At 41.3% G+C, this 13,418-nt stretch overlaps 1 protein-coding gene across 7 annotated transcripts in view; it reads right to left on the reverse strand.

Annotated features, from left to right (window-relative positions):
* Nucleotides 1-13,418, reverse strand: part of FHOD3 (formin homology 2 domain containing 3) — a 445,553-nt gene that overhangs the window by 180,355 nt on the left and 251,780 nt on the right. For all 7 annotated transcript variants that reach the window (XM_036095752.2, XM_036095751.2, XM_036095756.2 and 4 more), the window contains exon 6: nucleotides 6,342-6,436. In XM_036095752.2, coding sequence (XP_035951645.1) covers nucleotides 6,342-6,436 — 95 coding nt within the window. The remainder of the gene's footprint in view (nucleotides 1-6,341; nucleotides 6,437-13,418) is intronic.

The following is a 13,418-nucleotide window of genomic DNA, read 5'->3' on the forward strand; positions in this document are numbered from 1 at the left end:
GATGTTCCCCTAGAGTGAGAACAGGAATTCAGATAATGTCTTCTCAACATGGCAACTCTATTTCAGTTTCTACATTTGAACATGTTAATTAATATGATCCCTCATGATACTAATAAGAATAAGTGAGCATAATATTTGTCGTTCTGAGATTTTTACAACACAGGCACCTCAAACAATGCAAAGTTGATGTCCCCATTTTGAGAGAAAGGATTACCGATGAAATGGAAAATTGATATCCCACACTTTATTAAACCCTCTATTGATCCCTGGCAATATGCTCCAAAGGCTTTCTGGATGAATGTCTTATAAGCACTTAGAAAAGAGAAGGAAACACCTGGGACCAGCAGTTTCCAGGTGAGCAGGTTTTGGCAAGCTGAGCATACCTCCCTTTTTTAAACAGGAAGTTGGTAGAAGTTTTGGGAAAAGTGAGGTTAGCTCACAACACTGGGCACTATGTGCAGCTACGATAATCAGTGTTTTACATATTCTCCACTATTACTTTCATTCCCATTTTATAGATTATTATCCCCATTCTATAGATGAAAAAATAATCTACCCAAAGGATCACACAAGTGTATTTGGTCTCAGAGCTCCGCACTTAACAGCAGATGCAGCACACCTTGACTTTGGCCTTAGAACTCAATGAAGAAATGAGGCTAGAATATGACCAGAGGTGGGTGCCCTCCCACTAACTGCACCAAAACGGCCTTAAAATGACTGATGAGTGTCAAGCTGCAAGCTTCATTCATCGGCTTAAGCATTCCTTGCCTATATCGACATTTTGGTTAATGACAAAGAAGCTCTGCTTATTAAATTTATATTAAATAAAACTAGAATTAACAAGTAATGTGATGAATGGCCAAAGCAAAATGCAAACTAATCTTGAGGCCAGAACTCTGACCTGATACCAGTGGGAACAAATGCAAAGCCCTGCATTTAGGTGTAAATCAATCACGGAGATACAGAGTAGAAGAAACTAGCAAAATGGGGGCGCCTGGGTGGCTCAGTTGGTTAAGCAACTGCCTTCGGCTCAGGTCATGATTCTGGAGTCCCGGGATCGAGTCCCACATCGGGCTCCCTGCTCAGCAGGGGGTCTGCTTCTCCCTCTGACCCTTCCCCTCTCATGCTCTCTGTCTCCCATTCTCTCTCTCAGATAAATAAATAAAATCTTTAAAAAAAAAAAAAAAAAAGAAACTAGCAAAATGGCCGTGTAACAAACTAACCAACCCAACCCCTGGGAGGTTTCGTACATTATCAGTCTGATGTGCGCCAGCTCCCAGGGCAGCTGCTGCAAAGCCTAATGAATCCAAAGTGGGATTTGTGGAAGGAGGACGCTGTCTGCAGGATGCTGAGGAACTGCAAGTGATGTCGCCAGGGACTTTCTGTGGAAGCCATCAAGTTTAGCTTGGACAGGATGATATGTTTGATGGCCTTTAAATACTCAAAGAGCTTCCGGGGGGAAGTGAGGGTGTGTTGCTCCAAACAGCAAGCAGTGCATAGTATTTGCTTAATATCAGAGAGGTGGACGCAGGTCCCAGGAAGGCAGGCTTCCCACCGATTCCAGGGTCCAGCAATGGTGCTCCCTCTGCCTCTAGAAAGATCAGGAAGGTGGCTGGTGAATATAAGGAACATCTTTAACAAGACTTTGCCATCTCTTCAAGGCCAGGGTTCTGTTTTATATTCTGTGACTCAAAAAGAGCCTCAGCTCTCACTCCCACGTGGGGCATCTGTATGGATCACACAGCAGTGACATGCCAATGACCCAAGACCAAAGAGCTCCCTGAATCTCCTCTCCTCTTCCTGGAGCAACTGAGAACATGGAGGCCCTGGCTTAGCCCTCCTTGTGGACACGACCTTCACCTCAAAACCAAGGTGCCGAAGTTCTCCTGCCAATGAATCCCAATATCCTACTTCTTCATTCCTGCCAGAGGCCATACCGGATTCCTGGCTGCCCTGACTCAAAACTGTGACCCTATCTTTGATTCCCGCTTTTATGTATCCGTATTCAGAACCCCAAACCTAGGAGGCTTTTCCTCAAAATATCCCCATGTTTCCATGATTCTGTTTCCACAGCAACTTGTGCCTAGGTATCACCACCTCACAGTTTCAATAGTGTGCAAGCATGCCTGTCCCCACCCAGCAAGGAAGAAGCCTAGAGATCTGTGATCAGCACCCTGGGGCACAGCTGAGAAAAATTACATTCCATGGGGCTGAAGGAAAAATGGAGACAGCAGGGTGAGCCAAGGTGGACAGCCATCCAGAGAGTGTAGATTCCGTGACTGCATCCGGAGGCATCCCTGGAGAACCCACAGGAGGTGGGGGCCCTGGGGCCTCCCCGATGGACCAGAAGGGGATCCATAGAGAGAGACAGACTTCGTGTGTTAGAGTGATGAAAGGCCAGGCTGCACAAGCCGAATCATTTCACCCCAATTAATTAGACTTCCAGATGTATGAAGAGCAAAAAATCCATGCTGTGTGAGAAGTCATGGGATGAGCATCTGCTTCTTACCTCTGACTGGGGAGTTTAAAGATGGGCTTTTGTAAATAAAATGAAACACTTTTTTTTCTTTCTTTTAAAAAGTGATTATTTGGCTGCAAATGCATCATTTTCTCCTCTGGCTAGGAGTCTCAAATATCTGCAAATATGCATTGCATAATGACCCTCTGGCAGGCTGCAAAATCACATCTTGTTGCCTTTCATGGAAGGAAAATGAAAAATTATGAAAACAGAATGACAAGCTTTCTCTAACCCAAGATTTCATGTATCAACTCTGTGCCTGTTTAAGGCAGAAAGAACAGGATTTTAAGGTAAATCTTCTAGGTTCTGAGAAATCGGACTCTTAGTCAAAAGAAATCCCTAGGACCTCTGGCTTTCCTGATTTCTTAATGTGAATGGGGAAAACCTATGTGTAAGGAGGGGACCGGGGCTTCCTTCTTAAGACCTATGGGTTTCAGGGGCACCTGGGTGGCTCAGTCTTTAAGCATCTGCCTTCGGCTCAGCTCATGATCCCAGAGTCCTGGGATCGAGCCCCGCATCGGGCTCCCTGCTCGGCAGGAAGCCTGCTTCTCCCTCTCCCACTCCCCCTGCTTGTGTTCCCTCTCTCGCTGTGTCTCTCTCTGTCAAATAGATAAATAAAATCTTAAAAAAGAAAAGAAAAGAAAAGAAAAGACCTATGGGTTTCAGGTCAGTGCAGCCATGCTTTCTGCAGATCCTCACCAACCTGGCACGGCCCTGGGGGCGGGGGGGATGTCAGGGGCCACCGTTACTGGTTTTGCAAATAAGAGGAGATCTCATGAGAACTACACCAAACAACAGTTTGGGGGGTGCTGCCACTGTTGACTTATGGCCACTAGCCCAGAACCAAGCACACCATGGAGAACAGAGCGAGACCTTTACCTGACAGCACAGTAAGTGGACATGGGCGGCAGGTGTCACCCACAGTCCCCTCTCACAACACTGTAAGCTTCGAGGCTCAGGCTGACCGATGGCTCTATTTTCTCGCCCTCATAGTGACCGGCTCAGGATCGAGCACAGAAGCTGGAGACTATTATGGACCCTCCTTTGGGAAATGAAAGATGGAGAAAAAAACAGCACTGAATCCACAGCTGGGAAGGAAGAGATCACTCCACCCTAGACAGAGGCCCCAGGGAGAGATGCCCAAGGTCACAAATATTTGTGTGCTGGACAGGGAAAGGAGGCTGGGGAGACAGAATTCCTACACACTCATTCTTGAAAACTTTTAATTTTATGATTTCTCCATGTCATTTAGAAATGCAATAAGGAGGTTCCTTTTTAAAGATTTTATTTTATTATTTATTTGAGAGAGAGAGAGCACAAGCAGGCAGAGCAGCAGGCAGAGGGAGAGGGAGAAGCAGGCTCTCCACTGAACAGAGAGCCTGATGTGGGGCTCGATGCCAGGACCCTGGGATCATGACCTGAGCCTAAGGCAGACACTTAACTGCCTGAGCCACCCAGGCGCCCCAGAAGGTGCCCTTTCCATTGCTTTCCTTAAAAGAATGAATCCCAAGAAACATTGGCAGGATGGTGTTGAAACATATTAGACTCTGAGCCCTCTCCCATGTACTGAGCAGAGAAATGATCTCTGTTTGGTCTGTTTCCTTTTTCTCTTTCTTTTCCTCCCCTGGGGTCTCTCCTCTCACTTTTCTCCATCTCCCCCTCCTTCTTTGTGCCTTTCCGTCTGTATCCTCCTTCCCTTCCTTCAGTCCCACCACCTAGATTTTGCCTGCACTCTATGCCCTTCCTGCTGATGAGCTAAAAGACTGTCGTGTTTCCTACTGTAAGTATGTTAGATTTTACTTCCTTTTAGAAATAGTGCTGGCTATTGGTGTTTCATCACAGCTGTAATAAAGCTACAAAGATTTTTTTTCTGAGGTGGGGGGAGGGGAGGGGCAGCAGGAATGGGAGAGAGAATCTTAGGCAGGCTCCATGCCCATCACAGAGCCCAACGCGGGCCTCGATCTCACAACCACAAGATCATGACCCGAGCCGAAATCAAGAGTCAGACACTTAACCAACTGAGCCACCCAGGTGCCCCCAAAGATTTCTTTATTCATCTACAACATTTGCCAGAAGTCCATCTCTACTGCAGAATCTCCTTCCATCTCCCTAGACTGTGGGGTCCTCGAGACCATCCAGAGAGCCTTGGGAAGGGAGCAGCTTCCAAATGAACGTGAAGGTTGGGGAAGGCTCCCAGCATGAGGAAAGAACAGAAAACACTGAAACAGGATAGGAGATATAAATCTTCCCTCAGCCTGGCTAAATCAACCTGGCAAAGCCAGCATTACATTCAGCATCTAAGGTCACCCACAGCAGTTTGTAAACAGTCATTTCCATTTTCCATAGAAAACAAAGCCAAACACAAAAAAGAGAGAGAGAGAAGAAAAGATTGTCAGTCTTCTGGGAGAAACCATGGCTATTTCTATTATGAATTGGGGTGGGGGGAATCTATCATCAGTAATATGAGGAAAAGGAAAACTGAGAGGGAGATGTAAGGGTCAACCACGGATCTGGGACCCAAGGAGTCCTGAATATCAGCGCCAGTCACAGAGAAAAGTCCCCTCCCACGACACAAGGGCGCCATCACCAAGACTCTGGAAGTCTGTGAGGACCATAAACCCCAAACGGGATCTGTTCTCCAAAGTCAAATCAGGGCTGAGCACTCATTCCTGAGGTATAGCAGAGTCTTCGGGAAGCAGGTAACGGGAGAGGTTGAGCTAGAGGCTAGCGCACACCAGCCTTGATAGGCTTTCCAAAGTGGGTGTGGGAGCATGTACGGGGATGGGGAACAGTTTGGGCTGACCACATGCTCTCCAGGGACCCCCAGAATGTTATGTTGATTCTGTGACCTGTGTAAGCCAGGTTCAAGTCGCCCATCCAGGCCCTCTAGACGCCGCTCCGCCTGACCCTGTTGCCCACGACAGTCACTTAGATCTCCTCCACGATGCCCCACCCACCCTCACCCCAAATCTGACCACACTCCAGCCTGGGTTCATTTGCACCTGCTCAAGACAGGACCCCTCCTCACTCCTCCTCAATCCGCCCCCCTCCAAATGGGTCTCCCATGTGAGGACCCAGGGAGGAACACACCAGAGCCTTGCCCAGCTTCCGGTACACCTCAAGTGACGGGTAGGTCTGTTTCCTTAGTGGAGCGTTTCCAGAAGGCGGGGGTCTCACGCCACGTCATGCTTGGATAAAGTCACCACGTGCCAAGATCCGCGGGGGAAATGAGAGTGTTCTCCTAACGAAGCACTACTTTCTCAACTATGAGATGGGGTAACATTATTTATCTTATCACGGTCTTCTGTGGATTAAAGGAGATAATGCTTGTAAAGCACCTACTAAGGTCCCTGGTGCCTGGTCAATCTTTACTCAATGTTAGTTACTTTTCTAACTGATGGCAGAGTTGAAAGGTGGTCTCACATTCCTTTAACTACATATAGGAATAAGCATAGACATATGTACAACACAAAAGTATGTCCTTAAGTAACTGAACATACATGAAGATGAAACAGAGCAGCTAAGATCGATACTGTATGTATGGTACAATCTTTTAATTAAGCACTAAAAACCAGAGGTGCCGAAAGCATCTGATTAAAGCTTAAAAGAAGAAAACATAAAATGCGTTAAAAATTCAAAAGCTTTTTGCAATTTGAGTGTATTTTTATATCTATAAAATAGTAGTCCTCGCTTGTACTGTTACAGGGCTTGGAACCAAGCTCAACAGAATTTCTTTCTGCAAAACCATCTCAGAGAGGAGAATCAAAAGAAAGGTGTATGACATGCAAACTGAATAAAACATTCAACTATAACCTTCTCTTACCTTTGACCCAATGAGCGTGTATAGCCACTGAATGGTTTCATTGTGGTTTATTACTCCATTCATCCCATCCACATACAACATAATCTGGCCCAAAGCTACAGAAGAGAAGAGAAAAAGGAGGAGACATTATGGTTTTATATGTACATGTAATCTTCAGTGATCATAATGTTGGTTGAGATTTTCATACTTTAAGTACACAGTGTGTCACGAACCAAACCTGAAGAGATTTCCTGAGCTCTGAAATTAGCTGAATCTCATCTCAGAGAGAAAGCATTGACCATAGCAGAGGAAGCAAGGGCTATTCCTGGTGTCTGGAAGATGCAATTAAGGTACCAAATCTAGTGATTGTTGCTTCTGTGTGTCTTGATGTATAAATGCATGTTTTTATGTTTCTATATCTGTGTGCAATCCCAGACGGGGCAACCATATCCCTCGGATGGTGTCTGGGTTGGGGCCTCCCACTGGGGCCAAGAGGAAAAATCAAGTTTTTAAAAAGCAACCTGGCAGGTCTCAGATGCTATGGGACCATCCTGAGCTCATACAATTTTAATCCTTTAGATAAGAGATAAATATATGTTTTATTATTTGCAATTCCTTTAAAAGACTTTTCAGATTTAAAAAAATGTCAGAAAGCATGAAAAAAAAGCATTTGTCAGACACCAAGTCCCAAATTCCTAGTTAAGGAAAAGACAGTCACTACATATTATCTTTATTCACCAGAAAGAAAATACAGGTCATTTTACTACCTTTTTAAAAAAGATTATTAATTCTAATTTTTCAGTTCCCTTAATACAAAAAAGCCATTTGGATTCTAGATAATGAACAAACAGAAGTTACATATGCTGAATAAGTTTCCTTAAATCATGCGTGACCTCCCAAATCTTCTTTCACCCATAATTAATTGGCACAGGATTGACATTTTTAGGCAACACTTTTTTTCCTGGTCACAGTAGGACATCTCATTGCAGAAAATTGGAAAATATAGAAGAGTGAAAATAACTCATAATCCCATAATTTAAGGATAATCATTCTTAATATATGGATCTATCTTCTTCCATTCTTTTGTTTCTTACACACACACACACGTTTATATATAGGTCATCGGAAAATGTTGCTGAATGAAAATAGTAAAGCACAAAATAGTGAGTAGACACTAACTGCATGCATAGAAATATATGTGATGTTAAAAAATACTTATTATCCTAGCCAACAAAAGATCAAACAAAACCACAGAATCATTGAGAAAAATGATGCTCTTAAGTATGCAAAAACTCAAAATTTTAAAAAATTGAGTATTTTCTTGACACAAAAAACACTGTATTTTTGAAAATAACAGATTCATATTCTATTTAATGGTGAAACACTGGAGATACTCCTATTAAAATCAGGAAAACTAAAAGATGACGCCCACCAATCCCCATAATTATTTAGCCCTGTTATAGAATTTCAGGCAAATTTAAAAGACATGAAAATTAATGAAATGTAGGATGGTTGGAAATGAATACATAATACTGTCATCATTTGCAAGGAATAGAGACCTGATTAAAAATTCATCTACAGAATTTACTATGAAGAGATCACAATTACAACCACTTTCTCATCTTCATAAGAAAGGTGGAACATATAAAGAAAGCCAAGTTTAATGTAAAGATACAATAGCTAAATGGACATGACAGCAAATGTGATAAAGGTTTAGATAATTTATTGTATAAGTAATTCATAAATTGATAAGAAAATACTAAATGCCAAGAGAAAAGGTCAAAAGCATTTCATAAGAGATGACGAGCTAGTTTACAATAACACAAATTTGTCAATCATCACTATAATAAAAAAAATTAAAACAATGAGGTAGCATTTTCAGTTAAATCAGCAAAAATATTTTTTAAAAAATAATTAGGTATCAAATGCTAGAGAGTTAAACAAGTAACTTCACGCATTGCATTACGGGTGGCAAGGCAAACGGATACAAATCTTGTAACAAGGCTACTTAGTGCTGTAACTGTTTTAAATTGTTTCCATTTAATGCCCACTGTGTGCCACGCTCTGAGGGGGCATTTTATATGCATTATTAATACAATAGCCCTCTGCAGTGGGTATTGTTACCCCCACTTGAGAGAAAAAACAAACAAACAAACAAAAAAACCCAAAAACAAGGCTCTGAAGAGTACAGGAATGTACTCTAAAAACCCCATCGATACCAAGGGGGGAGCCCACCTGCAGCCAGGTGCAGGGTGGGCAGGCTCCTTTATGTTAGTACTGGGAGCCTGAAAGTCCTCCCTAAGCTCTTCCCTGTTGTGGCAATTTCAGGAATCTGTCCTAAGGAAATAACCGTCAGGGGAAAAAAATGAAGCGGCAGCAAAGAGAGTCACTGAAGTGTCACCTGTAATATTAAAATTAACTAGGACTTAAATACCTATCATAGTTCTAGAACTCAGCTTTGGTAAATGACTACATATGTTATGTCCTAACCCATAGCCAAACTGTGGAAAGAGCCAAGATGTCCATCGACAGATGAATGGATAAAGAAGATGTGGTGTGTGCACACACAATGGAATATTATGCAGCCATCAAAAGGAATGAGATCTTGCCATTTGCAACGATGTGGATGGAACTGGAGGGTGTTATGCTGAGCAAAATAAGTCAATCAGAGAAAGACATGTATCATATGACCTCACTGATATGAGGAATTCTTAAGCTCAGGAAACAAACTGAGGGTTGCTGGAGTGGGGGGTGGGGTGGGAGAGATGGGGTGGCTGGGTGATAGACATTAGGGAGGGTATGTGCTATGGTGAGTGCTGTGAATTGTGCAAGACTGTTGAATCACAGATCTGTACCTCTGAAACAAATAATGCAATATATGTTAAGAAGAAAAAAAAGAAGAAGAAGAAGATAGCAGGAGGGGAAGAATGAAGGGGGGGGAAATCGGAGGGAGAGACGAACCATGAGAGACGATGGACTCTGAGAAACAAACTGAGGGTTCTAGAGGGGAGGGGCGTGGGGGGATGGGTTAGCCTGGTGATGGGTATTAGGGAGGGCACGTTCTGCATGGAGCACTGGGTGTTATGCACAAACAATGAATCATGTAACACTACATCAAGAACTAATGATGTAATGTATGGTGATTAACATAACAATAAAAAATTTTTTTAAAGTGTTCCTGATAATTAAAAAGTAGAAAATTATAAACATGACATTATGCAATAAAACACTCAAGTCTTCATGCATCGAAGGGAAGGAAAACACATGAAATAGTAAGCTTATGGCTGGGTACCTATTCTTTGGATATGTTTTTGTTTTTCCATTATGGGCATCAATTATGTCTACAATAAAAAAGTAAATAAATATACAAAAGGAACAAAATAAGACTGTATAATATAAAGTGTCAGGTGTTCTTCTTGGTTTACAGAATTTTTTTCCTAGCTCATCCCTCTCAACGTGCTCCTCCCTCCCTCGGGAAGCTACAGCCCCCACTTCAGGAATAGCTCTGAGAATTCAGTACATTCTACCCCATTTTTCCCCTGTCCCCCCTTTTTTCCTCCTCTCCCACTCAAAACAAACTGGCAATTCTCCAGGGAAGAGAAGTGTGCACCTCTGTCCTTTTCCCATTCTAGTTCCACTGTTGAAGAAGCAAATCCAGAGGCAGATTTTAACACCTGCCTCTAAATTAGCCTAAAGGCATGGGGGAAGCCATCTACTCTTCTGCCTTTGGGGAGATGCATCCTTTGAGAGGACCCTGCCCCTAAGGCTGAACAGCTGGGAATGGAGGTCTTTACCCTAACTGCCCAGGGCCTGGCCTCAGTGCTAAAAGAAGCCCAAAAGGCCAAGGACCTTCTACAAAAGGCTGCCAACTGAGATTTAAAGCCAACTGGAATTTCTGTAAGTTTTCTGTGACCAGCTTCCCTCCAAGATTCTATTCTTATTAACAAATCACACTGGAGGTAACTCACCAGAAAGTTCATGTCTAATGGAATTCAAGATTCTGATCACACTGATTTGTCATATTTTGATCAAAATTTTCCCACTAGATCTTTTGTCCCCTAGCCCCTACGCGAAAGCACGGCTTCCTGTCAAATCCACTGCAGACACAAGAGGGCGCTAAATAGATTTAAGTGGGTTAATATCACGTTGATTCAATCTCTGAAACCCACCAACCTAATGTGGGCCGGTGAATAAAACACAGAAAGAAAAAGGAGAGGGCCTGGATCATAGGAGCCATGAAAAGCAGTGATCTGCATTTCAAAAGGATGAGAAAGAGGAGACTGTCGGAACACAGTGGTGGGTAATAGCCCAGGTCTGAAAACAGACTGCCCAGAGCATCTGTCCTTCTGCCATGGGTGGACTTTGCTCTAAGCATACTTAATGAATATCTGTGCTTCGGTTTCCTCATCCGAAAAGTGAGATAGTAATATTGCAGTATCCATTTCACAGGGGTGTTGTAGGGATTGAGTTAGAACAATGCCTGACTCAGAGTAAGTGCTCAAAAATGTTAGTCATTTCAACTACCTCACTGAAGTCAATCCCTTATCTACTGAACAGAAGCACACCATGAAAGAATCTCAAAGACACCAAGTAGGGGAGTAGACCCTCTGCCTCAGGCCAAGTCATAAAAATGTTCTCCTGTATTTTTCTCTAAACATTTTGTAGTTTTATTTCTTTAAATATATGATCCATTTGAGGATAATCTTTGTGTAAATTGTTAAGTTTAGAAGGAGATTTTTTTTCCCCATACAGATGTCCATTTGATCTAACACCTTTTGAAAAGACTATTCTGTTTTATTTCATTGCTTTTGCAAATTGGCAAAAAAAAAAAAAAAAAATCAACTGTCTCTGTTTGTGTGGGTCTATTTCTGGACTCTGTTCCATTCGTCCGTCTATCCCTTTGCCAATAACACACTATCTTGATTACCATAGCTTTAGAGTAAGTCTTATAATCAGGTAATATGATTCCTACAATTTCACTCTTTTTCAAAATTGTTTGGGCTGTTCCTGTCCTTTGGCCTTTTCATATAAATTTTAGAAACAGCTTGCCTAAATCTACAAAAAATCTTTCTGAAAGCACTATGAGAAATACATGAAGTCTCTAGGTAAACTTTAAGAACTGACACCTTGGCTACGCTGACTCTTCTAATTCATGAGCTATCATGTCTATTAATTTAAATCATCTGATTGTTTTGATCAGTGCTTTGTAGTTTACAGATTCTGTATGTGACTTTTTGCTAAATTTTAAGCTTTTCACATTTTTTGGAGCTACGAGAAATTCTATTTTGGAAACTTCTCCATTCCCAACTGCTTATTACTAGCATATAGAAATAAAATTGATTTTTGTGTGTTGACCTTGTATTCTGTAACTTTGTTAAATGTATTAATTCTAGGAATTTTTAGGTTTTGTTTTTGTAGATTTTTGAGACTTTCTCCTTAGACAGTCATGCTGTCTGTGACCAAGAACAATTTCATTTTTTCTTTCCCAAACTATATCCTCCCCTTTGCCCACTTTGCCTGACTGCAATGGTTAAGATTTTCGGTACAAAGTTCAACAGAAGTGGTAAAAGTGGACACCCTTGCTTCTTCTCAATAATTGGGGGAAGGCATTTAGTCTTTCACAATTATATTAGCTGTAGGTTTTTTTTTACATTGCCCTTTATCAAGGTGAAGAAGTTTCCCCCAATTTCTGGTTTGCTAAAGTTTTTTATTAAGTGGATGCTGAATTTTGTCGAATGCTTTTTCTATTTCATCTAATATGATCATGTGGTTTTTCTTCATGCTGTGAATGTGGTGGGTTACACAGAGTGAACTTCAAATATTTGAACCAGCCTTGCATTCCCTCTTGGCCATGGTGCATTTTTCTTGTTATATATTGCTGCATTTACTGATATTTGCTGAGGATTTTTGCTTCTTGGTTCATGAGAGGTATTGGCTGTAGTATCCTTTGAATCTCATATCATGGTAATTCTGGCCTTATAAAATGAAGCATTTTGGGAAGCATTCCCTGCACTTCTATTTGCTGGAAGAGATCATATAAAATTGGTTTTATTTTGTCTTTAAATGTTTAGATACACCTGGAAACTATTTGGGTCTGGAGATTCCTTTTTAAGAACATTGGTAACTGCAAATTAAATTTCTTTAGTAGACACTGTTAATAATAGTTAAAACAGGGCTTATCAGGTTATCCATTTCACCTTGTGGGAGCTTTGGCAGTGTGTGATATTTAAGGAATTGGTCCATTTCATCTAAGTTATCAATTTTATGTGCTTAGAATAGTTTATAGTATTCTATTACTCATTTAATGTCTGTGGGATCTGTCATGATATCCTCTCTTCATTCCAGATGTTGGCAAATAGTGACTTTTTTTTTCCCATCATTATTGCTGGTCATTTTTCTTTTAAAAAAATTTATCTTTTTGTTTCACTGATTTCTTATTTTCTGTTTTCAATTTCATTAATTTCTACTCTATTATTTCTTTCCTTCTACTTGCTCTGGTTTTTCTTTTTTTTTTTATTCTGGTTTTTTAAGGTGAATGTTTTTATTTTTTTCCCCTAATATAAGCATGCAATGCTAAAAATTTCCCTCCATGCATTACTTCAACTGCATCTCACAATTTCTGATATTTTTATTTCCAATTTGTTCAAAATACTTTCTAATTTCCATTGAGAAGTTCTCTTCAACACAGGGATTATTTAGAAGTACGCTGTTTAATTACTAAGCATATGGAAATATTCTTGTTATCTTTGTAATTTTAGTTTAATTCCATTACGATCAGAAAACCTATCATATGGCTTTCTTTTAAATTTGCTATAGTCTGCCTTATGACCTGGGATGCAGTTCATCTTGGTAAATGTTTTGCACTTACACTAGAAGAGCATGTGTACTCTGTTATAGTTGGTTGGAGTACGCTAAGATTCTCAGTTAGAGCTGGTTGGCTGGGGTGGGGGTGGGGGGCTGTTTAGTTCCTCCATAGCTTTGCTAGTTTTCAGTCTACCAGTTCTATGGATTACCAAAGAGAGGAATATTAAAGTCTCCAACTGTAACTGACCATTTTTCATTTCTTATTTAAGTTTCTGCTTTATGTATTTTGAGGCT

The sequence above is a fragment of the Halichoerus grypus genome, chromosome 13 (genome assembly GCF_964656455.1).
Source record: "Halichoerus grypus chromosome 13, mHalGry1.hap1.1, whole genome shotgun sequence".
Lineage (NCBI taxonomy): Eukaryota > Metazoa > Chordata > Mammalia > Carnivora > Phocidae > Halichoerus > Halichoerus grypus.